The sequence below is a fragment of the Equus asinus genome, chromosome 25 (genome assembly GCF_041296235.1).
Source record: "Equus asinus isolate D_3611 breed Donkey chromosome 25, EquAss-T2T_v2, whole genome shotgun sequence".
NCBI lineage: Eukaryota > Metazoa > Chordata > Mammalia > Perissodactyla > Equidae > Equus > Equus asinus.
The window spans coordinates 33,891,127-33,909,795 of NC_091814.1; the positions used below are offsets into that span (position 1 = coordinate 33,891,127).

Consider the following 18,669-nt stretch of genomic DNA (forward strand, 5'->3'; position numbering starts at 1 on the left):
GATTATGTGATAAATGTATGTAAAAAGGTCCCAAAAGTTTTACAGCCCTATCTAAATACACACAATTTTAAAAGTTGTGTGACAATGCTTAAAAAATGTTTAATGTTGATTATATGAAGTCTTTAGTCATAAGGGGAAAAAGTCCTTGCATTAACACAGAAAATGCTCATTTTAAGGAACAGGTACTTAGGAATATAATTAATTTCAAGGAAACATAAGAAATGTTAAAGGTCTGCCCTCTCTGCAACCCCTTTACTTTCTTCACAGAAAAAAACGGAAATAGTAGCTGGCTGGCTGTTAATTTGGAATAGGATGATATCACAGAGGAGTAAAAAGTGGGACACTGGCATCCTTGATAATTTCTTTTTTATCTACAAAGCAAGAAACTCTAGTTCCTTAGTGAGTAGCTGCCAGGTATGATGCGGTGGGAGCTTTATGTTTGATGGTGGTATTGGTGGTGGTATTGGGGTCTTACTAACAGGAGTCTAGAAAGGGGGGACCCTATCTCCACTTATCCTTTCTGCGTGGATTCAGTAGTCCTCTTCATACATGGTACCTGACGCGGTACTTGATAAAAACAGAATGATAAACTTTCATCAACCTATCAATGTTAAAAAGTGGGGAAGGGTGAAGGATTTACTTCTCTGTCCTATTTACTACTTTCATATTGCCAAATATTTATATCAGCAAAACTTTCAGGGTAGTTAAAACAGGAAAACTCAAGAAGAGAGGGGAGACCATTCTCATACAAGTCATCATCACCAAGGGAGAGTTCAGAGGACTTACTGTTAAGGAAGCAATCCCTTTGTGGTAGAATTTTAAAGACTCAGCAATGCAAGAAAGTGCTGAACTATAATTCTCCTCTTGCAACCCAGTGAGACACTGTTCTGCATGTGAGAACTCCTTCAAACTATTCAGCCAGAAGTAGAAATGTTCCGAGGCAACTTGAGTCAGCAAACTCTGATAAAGCTCTCTGGCCATGTCATGATTACCCTAAAAAAAAGGGGGTACATGATGAGGTTCTTACACTTGAATTAGTTGACATAGCAGCTAAAAGACAAACCGAAACCTTGGCTAAGTTTTAACAATCATTCCTCACATTACATAATACGTTGAGACTTCAGAGAAAATACGCTGAACTGCTTTTATGTAACACAATGCCTGAAATTCTTCACTGAAACAGTTCCAAAGAGAAAATAAACGAAATTAACTATAACCCAAGTTGAGAATTTTAGTTCAAAATATAGAAAGTATAAATACTTACTGTATGTCATTCTGTATGAGCTATTTAGCGGGGTGGGAGGGAGCTCCAGTAAGTTCCATGAAGAGATTAACAGCAGGAATACTGCACCTGCCTCTGGAAATGACTGGGGAGGAATTGTTACGTGTGTGTGTTGCGGGGGCGGGGGGAAGCAACGTGATGCGATTTAATGCCTGGGGGCCAGGGATGCTCAGTGTCCTGCAGGGCTTGGACGCTTGGACAACTGGGTATCATAAAGAATTGTCCTGTCAATAGTGCTCTTCCTTCCATTTGAGAAACACTGTACAATGAAAACATGTGTTTCAGTCACTTAGAATAATGAGTCAAACTTTCCTCTCCGGACTTGCCCTCAAAGGATTTCCATACTATCCAAGTTCTGTATTTCTTCTCAAACAAAATAAATAAAAACTGTTAGGTCTTCCATGTGGCTGAGAAGGGAGCATTTCCCGTTTCACTGCGGTTTTGAGGGTATAGTGCAAAATGAAAGTGGTATTAACAACCTAGAGCCAGAAAGAGCCCATAGTTTTGGAATTCCTGGGGAACTCCCCATAACAACATATATACAATTCTTATATAGGAAAAATTAAAAATTAGGTCCTTTCCTTCATCATCTTTCAATTCCATAACTAAAAAGTACTTCCATCTTTATTTTCAGTTTTGATGAGGAGTAACAATCACACAAGCTAAGGTTTGTAACCTGCCATTTTCACCAAACCAGTTCACACACAAGGATAATACATACCATTCTGGATGCCTGTCTGGCAATTCGATATACAGTCCACCCATTGGAGACACTTTCAAGCTGCTGCTTAATTACTGCCTTTATTTCAGCAGACAGTGCTTTCTGACTGGCTACAAAAATCACAGTGGCCAAACTCACCTAAGATTGAGCAAGAAGTAAGAAAATCAAGAAAATCATTAATTCTATCCAATGTCATTGATAACTTTACCCAAAAGAGAGAAAAACTCATGAGATCCCATCAAAAAAGAACGACGTTTTTCTTTTCACATTTATTAATTTTTTACTTTGAAGTCATTAATTTATTCCATTGCTCAGAGCAATGTTTATAATAGCAAATAATTGGAAACAATGCCTATAAATATAAATAAATTATGATATAATCACACAATGAAACACTATACAGCAGTGAAATGGATAAAGTGGAGGTACACTTATCAATATAGATGATTCACAAAACAGGTAAAAAGAGGCAGAATGCAAAAGATTACATGTAGTATGATAACATTTATATAATATTAAAAATATGCAAAATAATGTTGCATATTACTTAGGTAGTAAATGTATAACAACATGCATGGGAATAATAAACACCAAATTCAGGACAGTGGTTATCTCTGGGAGAAGGAAGAAGACACTCCTAGGGAGGTACACGGGGATGTACAATTCAACAGTACTGGTGACATTTTTTTCTTAAGATAGGTGATGGATGCAAGAATTTTCATATTATTCCTGACAGTTTTTGAATATTATATTTCATAATTGAAAATTGCCTTAAAGTAGTCCTAACAAACAAAGGATAAGGAACATTAGCCAAGAATGTGGATTCAAGAAAAAATAAACTTGGCTAACTGCTTCTTAGTATTCCAAAGCTGATACATACAAAGATCCATACATATTGTGATAACTGAATGATGTCATTCCCATTACCACTGTCACCTCGTCATCAGAGTAACTTTTCCTGATAGCAAATGAGATGGGGGCAATCTTTTACATAATGCCCCCTGGAGGATTACATGTAAACCGCTCTTGAGTAGGTAATTTCATTACACTTTTTCCTAAGCCCTAAATCTGGATGAGCACAAACAACATAGAGTGGCCAATTTAAGGCTTACATCTAATTTATGTCTATTTAGAGGGTAGCCTATTCTCAGCCCTGGAGAATTTTCAACTAAACATTATTCTATAACTTCCTTGCCTTCTATTTCTTTCTAAAGCATGCTCATCTCCCAACGCTAGGACTATACTGAAACTTAAAGGGATCCTAAACAGCTAAAGAGGTCCTGGATTGGAAAAAGAGGAATTTGGACTAATTTGTGGTCACTGTTATCATTAGGTCTTTCACTTATATTTTTGGAAGTACAAAACAGAGTTTAGTTCATTATTTATTTGCTTTGTATAAGAAAGAAAAAAAATTCATTTTCATTTTGTTCCTTGTAATGAAACAAAAACATCAGACTGAAGACTTTGGCTACACTAAGCTGACTAGACAGAACTTAGGAAGAAAGCAGTTTCAGATTTGAACTAAATAGGGCTCTTTCTAAATCAAAAGTGGAACTAGTAAAAAAGATTATGGTTTCAATTCTGTTTTGACTTCAACATGCTCTTGGTCTTAGATAATTATTTTAACTTGTTTGTTTTGCTTTTTAAGTGAAGTCAAACAGTAATGTTGACTTTTTAAAGTAATTCCAACTAAACTGGATTCTATTCATCCACAGCAGGTTCAAAAAGCAGCTCTTTACCAGAAGCTCTTGTTGCTTGTCTGTGGCCGATCGTCCGATCACCTTGTAGAGCTCCATGAGGTCACCGAGCATTCCATCGCCCAGCACCGGCAGCTGCATGGCAATGGCAGCCAGGCAATGGCACATCAGGATCCGGGCAGCATCCTGAGCACTGTGCAACTGAGTCAACAAGGTCTCAACCACTGATTGGCTAAGGTGGGGCCTGCCCTTGGCCAACTTCACCATACAATTCAGAGCAATCTGCACATTGAATAGAAAATGGATCGGTTACACTTTAAAGGTATTAAATGAAGCTTCAAAGAACAGAACTTTGTATAAGTTATTAAGAAAGCTTTTTTGTAGGTATAACATTTTTCTTTATAAGAAACATAAGACATATTGAATCCCGTATTAGGATCTGCAAAATGTACAATGTTTAAAACTAAAATAACACATCAGGACTGTACATTAACCACTCATTTCAATCTAAGACTATTAAAAAAAGAGTTGAGATGAAAATCACAAGGTATAACACTGAGGAGGCAAAATATATGCCAATTGAATGTCACCATTACTATACTTTCATTACTTTTCAAGAACTGCTTCTAAAGTGTGGTTTGTAAACTTACCTGTGCCAGCATGTCCTAGGATGCTAATAAAAATAGATTCCTGGCCCTACCCATCCCAAACTTAATAGATTAACTTTTTTTTCGGTGTTTGCATTACTGAGAGTTTGCAGTTTAAAAAAAGTGCCCCAGGTTACTCTTAAGCACACTGATGTGGGGAAGAGTCTTCTAATTTCCTCTCTTATTTCGCAACTGAAATCTACAAACCAACTGCCTTTAGAGCTTCTATTCAGGCTAGTTAACGGCATCAGTAATATCCTACCTACCAAAAGTAGAAACCCAGCAGTCCTCTCACTTTTACATAGCCAACTGGTTGCTAAATCTAGTCATTTCCTCTTTTGTCAAGTCTCTAATATCCACCTCTTTAGCTTCTTTCCATTCTCTCTACCACAACATAATCTCTCCCTAATTCTAATCTCTTGAAAAGATGGGCCCGTTAACCCACCCTTCATATTACAACCATGTGGCTTTCAGATGTTAGGAAGACATAATGATGACTTTAGAGTCTGACAGACCCAGAGTTGAAGGAGCTTGCCTTGTATTAGCTAGGTCTTTGAACAAGTTATTTTATCTCCCTGAGTCTTAATTTCCTCATGAGTATACAAGGAGAACAAATTTCACTAGACAGGGTTATTGTAAAGATTGAAAGAAATGTATATACAAGCCTTCAACAAGTCTGACACATAACAGACACACTTAAATAATAATAATACAACAAAGGTTAGAGTATGTCCATTACTTCAAAATTTTAATGTCTCCTCACTACCTATGGAATCAAGCCAAAGCTGCTTAGCGTAGTATTTGATATTCTCCATGATCAAGCTGCAAACTACTTTTCCAATCTCATATCATGTCCTCCAGCCACAGGGGCTACTCACCATTCTTCCAACATAACACGTACATTTCTGCTTTCACGTCTTTTAACAGTGGTCCCTTGGGTTCAAATGATCTTTCCTCAATATGGTCATGTGTTGCTTAAGTACACAAATATGTTCTGAGAAACGCATCTTTAGGCAATTTTGTCATTGTGAACATCACAGAGCATACTTACACAAACCAAGATGGTGTAGCCTACTACACACCTAGCCTATACAGTTGTATATACTATTGTATATGAGGTCCGTCAGTTACTGAAATGTCACTATGCAGCACATTACTGTACTGAAATTCTAATCCATCTTTCAAGGCTCAACTCTTATGACATCTATGTTCAAGTCTTCCCTAATATCCTTAGTTGGAATTAATTGCTCTCAACTCTGTCTTCTCACTAGAATTGCACTTTTGTTTGTACTACCAGAGAACTTACTGGATTCTGCTTGGGATTATTATCCCTTACATAAATGTCAGTATTCTCTAGATGGGGAGTTGCTCTTATACAGGGACCTTTCTTGACCATCTATGTATGTCCCACTGTCCTGAGTCCAGTGCTTTGACACCGACAACTGGTGGGAAAAGGATTTGGTTTACTCTCTTTTTTTTAAACTTTTAAATAAATGTATTGTGGTTCCAAAGGGATTCTGGGGATGAATCACTTGCCAAACACATGTTGCCCACTTCCTTCCCCACTTCTTGATAATCAGCTTTATTTTTGGGGAGGAAGATTGGCTCTGAGCTAACATCTGTTGCCAATCTTCCTCTTTTTGCTTGAGGAAGATAGTCACTGAGCTAAGATCCATGCCAATCTTCCTCTATTCTGTATGTGGGACACGACCACAGCATGGCTTGATGAGGTGCATAGGTCTGTGTCCAGGATCCAAACCAGTGAACCCCGGGCCGCTGAAGCAGAGCACACAAACTTAACCACTACACCACTGGGCTGACCCCTTGATTATCAGCTTTTATTTAATGGTACTGATGCGGGGTCGGTGAGCCGAGGAGTCGAAAGAAAGATTTCTTAGACTCTTAAGATCTGGCAGTAGTGCTCTTTTATTTAGAGAATAGCGTAGCATGGGGACAGGACCCATGGGCAGGCAGAGCTGGTGCGTGGGGACAGGACCCACGGGCAGGCAGAGCTCCTGCTGCTGCCCCCGCTGGCATGGGGACAGGACCCATGGGCAGGCAGAGCTGGTGTGTGGGGACAAGACCCACGGGCAGTCAGAGCTCCTGCTGCTGCCCCAAGTTGAGGGTTAGAGCCAAATTTAAGGCATAGGTATGTGAGTTATCTCTTTATAAGACAAAGAATATGTAAAAAAGTTAAAGGGGTATCAGTGCCCATAGGGTCCGGCCATTTGGCGGTCCCACAACTTTTAGATAAGAATCAAACAGGATTGAGTAAATGGCAGAAGTCACTGCTTGAATTTTATCCTCAGCTAAAGACAAAGGAGTATTTGTGGGGGGGGGGGGGGCGGGGGTCAGTTACATGAGGTTGCCAGACAGTAACCAACTTAAGTTCTTGCCTCTGGCATTGATTAATAGCTTCTAGAGATAAGACCATCCCCCCTTCTTCCTGGCACAGAGAGGGAGGCATCTTCACAGATAGAGGTTTCCCTTAGAAATGTAAATGTTTCCCAACAAAGGGGCAAACAAATTCCACTCCTTGGAGCCTGAATCTCATCTGTAGTTTTAAAACTAACCAGCCTAAAAATCCTCATCATAAACCATTTTAAAATTAACCAGCCTAAAAATCCTCATCAGTACTAATATCTTTATTGCTCATCACTATGACCACATCATACCTTCTCTTAACATGCTAAAATAAGTCTTGACTTCCTTCAAACCAAACCTTAGACAAGCTATAGTTCTCATATTCTCCAATGTCTACTTAACTTTTACTTCTATTAACCCTATTTTTCCTATTAATTTTATACCATCACAAATTATATTTCATGTTTCACTCCAGTAAGAGTAGCTTCACTTTATATTTTAAAAATCTTAAATATCTCTAAGATGATTTCTATAATTAAATGAAAGTGAAAAATTTTACAATAATTCTTCACTTGGTTTAAAAACTAGGGTTTCTATACTCAGGAAATTAATATACACTTATACATTTATGAATTTAGCTACAATTATTTCATCAGTTTTTTGTGATCTTATCAGTGTTACCTCAGATTACAAACTTCCCAAAGTGAAGGAGCTCTGCCTATTTAACTTTTCTTTATATTGTCTACAACCATTATATGTGTTTATTACAACTTAAAATAGGCCAAAGCTCAGATTTTTACTTTGTCTTTTGGAATAACATTGGTCAAAATGCTAGTTTTGAAAGTGAAGATAGAGGCAAATGTTTGTTTAAGCCAAGAGTTGACAAGCTAATGCCCTTGGGTCAAATCCTGCCTGCTTTTTGTAAGTAAAATTTTACAGGAACTCGGCTACCCATCACACTTCCTTTTTTTCACACATTGCCCATGGCTGTTTTTGTCCTTCAATGGTAGAACTGAGTAGCTGTGACAAAGAGTGTATGGCCTGCAAAACTTAATATATTTACTATCTGACCCTTTACAGAAAGATTGCCAATTCCTAGTTTAGGCAATGAAAAGAGACATTACATTAAAATAACTGATGTTTTCACCTTTAAAGTGGCTTGAGCACCCAGACTATCATCTTGACTACAAAGTACCAGGAGGGATTCCAGGCCAAAGACCGCATCTTGTTCCAGTGCCAAAAGGTCTAGAGGAAAAACACTAAGTTTTACAGTGGTCAAGCACAGATGATTAAATGCACACATACGCATTTAGGAAAAAAAACGTTAAGAGGTCTAACATAGGAAACACTTCAATGTGTAATGCTAACCTTCCTGAAAAAGTACACGTGGCATTACTTATGAAATTTAAAGGCTATCTTCAGACTTTGATATTTTCACTACTTTATTAGAGATTATAAAAATATATACATTACATTAAACGATAGAGTTCTGCATAGCAAAGGAAACCATCAACAAAATGAAAAGGCAACTTACAAATAGGAGAAGATATTTGCAAATCATATATCTGATAAGGGGTTAATATCCAAAATATATAAAGAATTCATACAACTCAATAGCAAAAAAAAATAATTCCATTAAAAACTGGGCAAAGGATCTAAGTAGATATTTTTCCAAAGAAGATATACAGATGGACAAAATGTACATGAAAAGATGCTGAACATCACTAAAGCATCAGGGAAATGCAAATCAAAACCACAATGAGATATCTGTTAGATATGGCTATTATCAAAAAGATAAGAAATAACAAGTGTTGGCCAGCATGTGAAGAGGGAACCCTCATGCACTGTTGGTGGGAATGTAAATTGCTATAGCCACTACGGAAAACAGTATGGAGGTTCCTCAAAAAATTAAAAATAGAACTCCCATATAATCCAGAAATTCCACTTCTATTTATCCAAAGCAAATGAAAACACTATTTTGAAAAGATATATGCACCCCCATGTTCATTGCAGCATTATTTACAATAGCCAAGATATGGAAGTGTCCATCAATGAATGAATGGTAAAGAAAACATGATACACATATATGCATGCATACAGACACACAGACACAGACACAGACACACACACACACACACACACACTGGAATATTATTCCACCATTAAAAGAAGGAAATCCTGCCATTTGCAACAACATGGATGCAGCCTGAGGGCGTTATGCTAAGTGAAATAAGTCAGACAGGAAGACAAACACGTATAATCTCACTTACATGTGGAATCTAAAATAAATAAACAAATGAATAAAAAACCCAAGCTCATAGATACAGAGAACAGATTGGTGGTTGCCAGAGGTGGGAGGGTGGGGGTTGGGAGAAAAGGGTGAGGGGGGTTGAAAGGTGCAAACTCCCAGTTATAAAATAAATAAATCCTGGGGATGTAATGTACAGCATGGTGACTACAGTTAATAATACTGTATTGCATATTTGAAAATTGTTAAGAGAGTAGATCTTAAAAGTTCTCAACACAAGAAAAAATTTTTATAACTATATACAGTAATGGATGTTAGCTAGACTTACTGTGGTGATCATTTTGCAATATATAGAAATATAATATCATTATGTTGTACACCAGAAACTAATATTAAAAAAATATATTTTACATCTATATTTATTAAGTCAAGAGCTAAAGCCACAAAGGTACAAATAAAGCATCACTGAAACAGTGTCACCAGCTTAGCTAAGGAAAATACTAGGAATGGCAAACCACGTGGTATGTGTTAATCTTCCTAACTAGACATAAATTATGCAAGTCCATTTTAACCTAGGATGTAACTTTCTATTGAAAGCTGAACCACTATTAGGAAGTAATGAAGACCCCATATAATCTTATTAATGTTTTAAGTAGGACCATACAGAACGACCTCCCTAGGTGTATATAATAGTGGTACTACAGCATCTTTTCATGCGTTATTTTCTATGCATGTCCTTAATCACGCAAATCAGTTTAATGCTATAGATACCTAGAGATAAATTTCATGAAAATTTAATTCACATTACTCTGTTAATTCACTTGCCCTTGGGGGAAATTATTCGTTATATAAGCCCTTTGATAATATAAGACGCTTTTTCCTAAATTTTCCAGGTTTTTGTACAGGTGAACAAATTGTCTTATATCACAGTATAGAGTCATAAGCAATCCCTATCCACAGCACCATACATGCAAAGGTAAGCAGTGGAAGGAAATGAGAAATGCTCCATAAAACCTTTCAGTTCCACAATCCCAATTCCAAGGTCCTCATATATTTTCTTTTCTTTTTCAACAGATTAAGTAGTCTTGAGAAAATTTGCTCTAAGAACACTTCAGAAGGATGTAACTAACACAGAAAAGCACACAGGCTAAAAATAATAAGGGATTAAAAAACCAAACAAACACATAATTCTGCCCAAGCTCCAATCCAAAAGTTTATCCATAATGTCAGTCCTGGTCAAACCTACCTTTTTCTTGACAAGAGACGGTGATGTTAGTTAGGACTCTCACTCCATGAGCTGCAATGCCCCTGTTACTATGGTAACAGCATTCTTGGGCTAATCTGACTAAATCAGAGGATCTGGGGGAAGAACCTACATTTCCTAAACAAGTAGAGAAAAGTAGTATAGATTTAATTCATTTATATGGTTCAAAAGCAGTTCAGCTTATAGGTTCATTTTTCTCATTTTCAAGAGAAAATTCCTAACAATAAACTTTAACAAAATTTTCTACCTCTAGCTCATTATCAATATACATCACCATTTCTCTTTCTCCTGTCAAGGTACTTAGAAAAGGTATGTGCTAACAGTTTTGTAATGATTAAGATCTAAAATCAATATAGGACTTTCCCACAAAACTATTAATAAAAACTGACTAAGGAACACAGCAAAAGCCAAAACAACTATAGATTGTATCTTGGGAATTCAAACGGATTCTCATTAAAATGGATGTCGCCACAGGCTTCTTGTCAAATAACATCTTACCTTCAAGAGAGGAAAGAAAAGAGAAATAAAAATTTTGTTTGCTTTTCCTACCTCAATTGCTGGCATATAGTTATATCTCAAAAGGTTTACATAAGAATTCACAATTTCAGAGCTGGTAAGGATTTTGGGCTCATCTGATTCAACACCCTATTTTTACAGAAGAAACTGAAGCCCAAAGATTTTAAGCATCTTGCCATCAAGGTCATAAAAGTTGTTACTTATGCACTAACCCTCATGCTTTATACCTTAAGTTCTATGCTATAGATTGCAGCAACTTTTTAAATTCACACTTGAAATTCTGCAACATAAGGTTTATGCTGTGAATGTTTTTATTTATCATAGAGAAGATCTCAGTTATAAGTGAGTAGGTTTCAAGAAAAATAAGGAGATTAAAGCTTATTCAACTTCTTAGCAGTCTCTCATTCCTGTCTTCCTTTCCCTTGCTTATTTTTCCATGATTCCTACCATCTTCAACCTTGCCTCTCATACCAAGGGTGATCATATTTTTTGAGGTTGAAAGAGACACTATTACTAGTTACAACCGGCATAAACCAAGACTATCCCAGGCACTGTGGGACATATGGTCACCTTATTGATTTCCAGTTTAACATAAAAGTACTAGCTTAGGTAAAGCCTCAATGTTTCTAAAATAGGCAAAGCATTAGAAAGATGAAAATACATGTTCATTTTTTTCAAAACTGCAGAAATCATTATTTCCTCTGTTATTTTTCTTGCCCATGTGATATGGACAATGCAGATTCACCTGTAAACTTACAAACATGTTTTGCAACTTGCTCTGTCCTATCAAGACTCATCACAGAAAACTTAGAAAAAACAGAAGAATCCAAAGAAAAAAACAAAAATCATCCCAAATCCCACAACCCAGCACGACCTTACTGTTAACTTTCTGGAATATTTCTTTTAAATCTTTTTCCCCTATGTAGACCAATACAATTTAAAAATTCATAATCAGGATAAGCAGAAATTGACCAATATTCTGTCTTTAAAATACAATATTTTTGAGCATTTTTCTATGTTAATTTTTTTTACAGATAAAATCATTTTTAATTTAATTTTTATTTATTTAGAAATTAATTATTAACGTAAATTCACATGGTTCGAAAGGTTCAACAAATAGAAGAAGGCAAAACGTTAGTGAGTGAAAAGTTTTCCTCATCCACCCAGTGTTATCAGTTTCTGATGTATCATTCCAGAGAGTCTGTCAATTTGTAAGAATATGTGTTTCTTTCTTTCTTTTTCCTTTTTACATTGTTTTGCATCTTGCTTTATTTCTCTTTAAACAATACATCATGAAGATTATTCTATGCCATTTTAAAAAATAAACTGCATTGATTTCTATTGGAGTTATGTGTCATAATTTCTTTCATGAGTTCTCTATGGATGGACCTTTTTATGCTATGGCATCTGCTATTGATGAATAATATTTTGCTATTGCATACAGTGATGCTATGAATAGCCTTGTATATATGTCACTTCTCAAATGTGTGAATATATTAGTAAGATAAATTCCTAGCAGTGGAATTTCTGGGTTATTTACAATTTGGATGAGTATTTCTAAATCATCTATGCAGAGGTTTAATAATTTACATTTCCACTAGCAATGAGTGAGAATACCTGTCTACCCACACCCTTGTCAACAGAGCATATTATCAAACTTCTGAATCTTTGCAAATCTGATGGACTGGTAAAGTATTTAGGTGTTGTTTTAATTGGCATTTTTCTTAGGCATATGTGACACTGAACATCTTACACGCTTAAGATCCATTTGCTAGCAATAATTTAGACACACTAAATTTAAGTTTCTTTTACAAACTATCCTGGTTATATCAAAAAACATCTAATCAATGAAAATATACTAAACATTTATTATCTATGGAAATAATCTAACTTTGGAAAATCCCTGACTTTTATTTCTTGTGAACATCACCAAGTCTGGTTACTTAAGCCTTTTGCTTAATTCCATAAACAAACTGCAATTTAACAAAATTCAATAAAAGGACAAATAAAATATCTAGCTTGAGAACTGACTGACGATTATAACCTGACACAATGTAGAAATGTCTTTGGAAGTAAAAAATAAAGAAAAAGAAAGTCACCTTCCATCTTGACTAAACAAGTCAGTTTAGTATAAAAAAGAATCCTGAGTCAGAACCCTTGGGTTCAGGCCTAGGCTCAGGCGCTTCATTAGTACGTGACATTGGACATATTGAAACTTTGTGAGCCTCAGCTTCAATACTTATAAACTCCGTTGCATGTGCCTCAATCGAAAGGCTACTTGTACAGAAGCAATGAGACCTTGTATGGGAGGGCTCTTATAAATTATAAGATACAACCAATACTCTGCCTACTGCAGCTCTTTCAAAGTGTGATGTCAGTCAAGAATATTAACTGCAAGCTAAGAAACTGAAACTGGCTGATTTGTGCAGAAGAAGAATTTATTGAAAGCACAATGGGTATATGGTAGATTTTCGATAAAAAAGGCTGCAATGATCTCTCCCATCCCTTGTAGGCATGCCCTTTTGCAATGTAATTTCCAGTTCCTTGCATTAAGAAGTGTTTATTTCTTTACTATCTGGGCTTGGCCATGTGACTTGCTTTGGCCAAGGAGACATTAAAAAATGTGTAAGCAAAGTGCTGAAAAGTGCTTGTGTGTTGGTGGCTTGCCCTCTTTCGGCTGCAGCTAGACTCCTGAGCGCATATGTAAACAAGCCCAAGCTAGCCTGCTGAGAGCCACATGGAGGAGAACCAGGGTGCCTCAGCTGAAAGCCTTTCTGCCTCTAGCTGTGAACGAGGCCCCGAGACCATCGAGTGTGGTCAAGGCTCCAAGTGACTGCAGTGTTGTGAGTGAGCCCAGGTGAGACAAGCGGAACTGCCTAGCTGAGGCCATCAAAATTGCTGATATGCAGACTCAGAGCAAATAAGATAGTCATGGTTTTAAGCTACTAAGTTTTGAGGTGATTTATTATGTAGCAAGAGATAACTGATACAGAAGTACCTCAGAATTATTGGAAAGGCTGGAAAACTCAGTGCAGAAAATAGACAGGAAAAATGCAAGGCTAGACACCAACCAAGATCAGAGCCCAAACCATGCATGGAATGAATCCAGTGAAGACATCACTGCCATTGTTACTGATTCCTTGATGTCACAGCTTACAGTGCTGCCAAAGGTATCAGATATAGCAAACATCCACTGCTACAGCGAACCCTGGAAACTGGATGCTGCTGTGGTCATTGCCATATCACCAGAATGGATTCTCCCACATCCCTACTTCTTCTTGTTACAGGCTCCCAATTCAGTCTGCGGTATGAAAATGATAAGCTGAGTCCAAACCACACATGTGCACCCTAGCTGGCAGCGAGGCTTGGCAATAGAATATCAGGTCTTTTCAGCTTCCTATCAGGGCTTAGATGGCAGGAATTCCCTTTACCAAGTAAGTTCATATGCTGTGCCATAAAAAGGACACGTACATTGTAGTTCTTTAATTAATTCAAATCTAACTAACTGACTAGAAAAGGAAGCAACAGAGATTCCATAAAACTTGCATTAAAACAAAACAACAAACAACTTTGGCCTTAAGTCTGTTAAGTAAGCAAGCTCCTGACCGGGCATTAATAAAGGCATTTTGGAGTTAAATCATCTTGAACAGGCAACTAGGAAAGCACTATTGAACCGGCGTAAAGTTTTATTTTAATCATTTTCCAGAGGGATAACATCCCTAAAAGGAAGCGCATGACATTTGCTCTTAAAATTTACCACCACTTGGCCTTTGAAATGTACTTAAATCCAAAGGGCATTTTGAGTCAGAGACATACAAAAGCAAACCAGCTATTTTAAGCATTCTCAAAAATAATGTTTAACCCATATATAACTCAAAAAAGGGAAAATCTATTAAAAACAATATCCTTAAGATCAAGGATGCAAGATTTTATTAGTATAGGCATTTGTTAAGAAATCATTTTCAAATAAATCACTAGCATATAACCAAGTATGAGATTGAAACCTTTCCTGATTCTAAAGCTTTATAGAGGAAACAACTTAAAACAGTAACATGAATAAAGGGATTGGCACATTATCTATGTATTATCTCCTTTCTTCTCCTTACCCGAAGCTATGCTGAAGTAATGTTTGACGGCGATGGTCCCTGACAGCGTGGAGAGGACAGACAACATCCCAAGTTTTAAGCTGTCATAAGGAGTCTGGAGGGCACATTCACAGAGTGCCTGAAATGCAGAAGAGAAAGGAACACAGAAATTAAAACATCAATAGACTTTGAAATTGTCTACTCGTTTTAAATTTTCTAGCTTTTAGAAAAATTGTAACTTTTTTCCATGATAAAAAACTTAAGTCAAACTGCTACAGTCAAGAGGAGCCTAAGGAGGTATGTTAGCTAAATATAATGCAACATTCTAGATGGGCTCCTGGAACAGAAAAAGGACACCAGATAAAAACTAAAGCAACTAGAACAAAGTACGAACTTTGGTTAATAATAATGATGTGTCAATACTGGTTCATTAATTGTAACAAATGTACCATACTAATGTAAAATATCAACAATAGGGAAACTGAGTGTGGGTCTATGAGAAACCTCTGTATTATCTTCTCCATTTTTCTGTAAAGCTACACAAGTTTTAAAAAATAAAGCCTATTAAAAAAAGTCTTGATGAATGACTTATTAAGACCTCTTTGAATTATGTATTATTTAGTCCTCACAAGCAGAACTTCCACCATATTTTGCTTACCTGAGAGACATGAATATTAAGTCATATATGTATATTTTTAAAAAATAAGGATAGAGGAAGATCGGCACAGATGTTACCTCACGGCCAATCTTCCTCAATAAAAAGGGGAGGATTGGGGGGCAGATGTTAGCTCAGGGCTAATCTTCCTCAAAAAAAAAAAATAATAATGATAATAGTATGGCATTCTATCTGGTTTATAAGGGAGTGAGCTACCTACCCTCCTCCATTTCAGGTCATTTATTCTACTCCTGACTAAGGTGGTCTGAGGTATTATTAAAAACAAGATACCAGTTTTTCTTTCAGTGCAGTCAACTATAAATATATGCTCACAGTATAGTGACTCTTGCCTCATCCTATATACTTACTTGCAGGACTCCATGACATTACTGCATGTAACATAAATGGTCAAATTAAATATAATATAAATACTCTGTTAAATTAACCTATTCTCATACTCCCACAAAGAGAAAGATTCAAAAAGTAAGCAAAATTTAAAGACTAGGGGAAAAAATTAAAAATAAAATTTCAGAAAGGGTTAAACAATAAATTTAATATGACCCAAATAAAAATATCAACAAAGTCTTGAGGGGGGAATTAGATAATCTGCTAAAATAAAAATTAGCAAATATCTAGAAAAATTCTGAGAAAGTATAATGAGAGACAAAAGAAGCTCTACCAAATATTAAAATGTATAATAAACCTATAGACGTCAAAGAACTTTTTCCTACTCATGGACAGAGAAAGCAAGGAGAGAACTGGTCCCAGAAATAGATTCAAACACACACAGGATATATGATAATGGCACTTCCAATCAGAGGGATTATTCAATAAATAGTTCAAGGACAACTGGCCAGTCATCTGGGTAAAATTAAACTAGACCGTTGTTTCTTTTTTGTGGCAAACAAACAACAAAACTGAAAAAAGTACTAAGAGTTAAGATGGGAAAAGAAAAAGTAAAATAAGATAACTGACAAAACTGGAAAAAAACTTCATATCATGTAAGATCAACAAAAGCCCAACAATCTTAATTTATGAAAAGTTCTTACTAATAAATAAGCAAACAACTCAATAGAAAAATCAGTAGTTCACAGATAAAATTTATAAAAATGGCTTTTAAATATGTTAAGCCTCACTCATAATTTGAAAATTTTAAATTAAAATAAGAGCTGATTTTCACTAATCAGATTGGCCAAGACTGAAGTTTAATATTTATAACATGGGGAAATAGGTGCTCTCACACACTGTTGATAGAAAGGTAAAATGTAAAACTCATTGGTGGGTGATTAGCATTAAACATAAAAATTTTAAAGCATGTATCATTGAGCCTCAAAATTCCTCTTTTAGAAGTTTATGTTCACAAAGGTGATTTTTTTTTTTTTTTACAAACCGGTCAATGAAGCAATGTAAATAGTAACAGTAGAAGTATTGGAAACAACTCTAATGTCCATCAGTGGGGGACTGGGAATATAAAGGGAGGACCACACAGCCAGTGATAGAATGCAGTAGATCTGTATTCTAATATGAGATGTTCCCCAAGATGCACTGTTAAGTGATAAAAGGTTCAGAACATGCATATAGTATATTTTCATTTGTACAGAAAAAAGACGGGACATACATATGCTTGCATACGGATGAAAAAATTCAGGAAGGGGCATAGAAAACTAGTAACAGTGATCACCTCTGCAGAGGAGATCTGAGGGAACAGACGGAAGACAGCCTTTTATTTCACATATTGTACACTTTTGAACGTGGTGCATTTTCTATCAAGTCTACGTATACTTTTTCAATTGAAAGAAAGACCTAGTTAATAACAAAAACAGCAGCAGCAAAAATTATCATGGAAGAAATGGAAATGGCCTTGAAAGATAGGAAGGGAAGACAGTCTAGGTGATGCAAATAAAAATTGTGGCAATTAGGCCAGAATATGGAGTGTTTATTTGTGGCCTAAGAGGAGATATGTCCAAAAAAGTGATGAACGCTAGGAGAGAAACGCTGAATAGGAAAGATTAGGCCAGACTATAGAGGGCCTTGAAAGTTAGGCAGAGTAATTTAACTTGAAAAAGGAAGCCACTGGAGAGGAACGTCACCTGAATTGTTAGGGAAGATTATTCTGGCAATAGTAAATGGAACAAGTTAACAAAGAGCTGAGTTAAGGAGCCAACCTACAGCCTACGGCCGCAATCCAGGCAAGTGGCATTGATGACGGCTTGAACTAGAGCTTGGTTGTAGGAATGGAGGGTAGCATATGAGAGATGTTTTGAAAGAGATTATATAGAAGGGAACAAACAAAAAGGATTCACTGATTATTACAAAATTCCATCTGATGATTAGACAATGTTAATTCTATTTACAAAGACTGAGAATTTATGGGGATAAGCTAATTTCAGAAGAAGGATAGAAAACAGGAAGAGCTATGAAGTCCAAGAAGAACTATCCACGAGGCATTTGGAATCTGAGATACAGCAGATTTTTAATTGGAAGACTCACATTAGAATTCTGGCTCTGCCACTTACCATATCTGTGATCCAAGCCAATTACTGAATCTTTGAATCTCAACTTCTTTGTAAAATGGGGTAAAGATTTATACAGAATGGCTGTTTTCAACAGAACCTCTCTGGAAAAACATACAAGAAATGAGACATTGATTGCCGTTGGGCGAAGAAGCTGAGTGGATGGCAGCACAAGAAGTGGGAAATATTTTACTATATATCCTTTTGTAGCTTGTGACACATGAATTTATTGGCATTAAAAGAAATGAATAAAAATTTAAAATAATATATAAGCAGGGGTGACATCTATTTCTGTAAGATTAAATAGCTACTGAGAGTCAAAGCACTTTGCAACCTCTACAAGCTACTATGCTGGAGAGCAATTCAGAACGTCAGGTAAAAGGACTAGACTGCTGGAGAATGCACATACTGATGTTAGGGGAAGCCATCAGAACGGCAGAAAATAAATGGAAAGAAGCACTCAGACTCAACTCAACTCAAAGATTCAACTCTGAGGAAAAGGGGTAGTGAAGAATACAGAGAAGGTACCCTTTAGACAGTAGAAAGAATGAGTGAGAATAGTTAGGTGCCAAAGAAGCCAAGAGAAAGGGTAGGTTGAGTGTCCAATATATTCAAAGAAAAGATGATAAAGGCAGAAAAAGCCTGTGGATTTAGTATTAAGAAGAAGACTAGTGAGC

At 36.3% G+C, this 18,669-nt stretch overlaps 1 protein-coding gene across 1 annotated transcript in view; it reads right to left on the reverse strand.

Moving 5' to 3' along the window:
* INTS7 (integrator complex subunit 7) overlaps positions 1-18,669 on the reverse strand; it is a 91,859-nt gene that overhangs the window by 31,374 nt on the left and 41,816 nt on the right. The window contains exons 8-13 of the mRNA XM_014834876.3: positions 14,846-14,963; positions 10,206-10,340; positions 7,859-7,956; positions 3,743-3,982; positions 2,004-2,141; positions 787-993 (exon numbers count right to left, since the gene is read on the reverse strand). Coding sequence (XP_014690362.1) covers positions 787-993; positions 2,004-2,141; positions 3,743-3,982; positions 7,859-7,956; positions 10,206-10,340; positions 14,846-14,963 — 936 coding nt within the window. The remainder of the gene's footprint in view (positions 1-786; positions 994-2,003; positions 2,142-3,742; positions 3,983-7,858; positions 7,957-10,205; positions 10,341-14,845; positions 14,964-18,669) is intronic.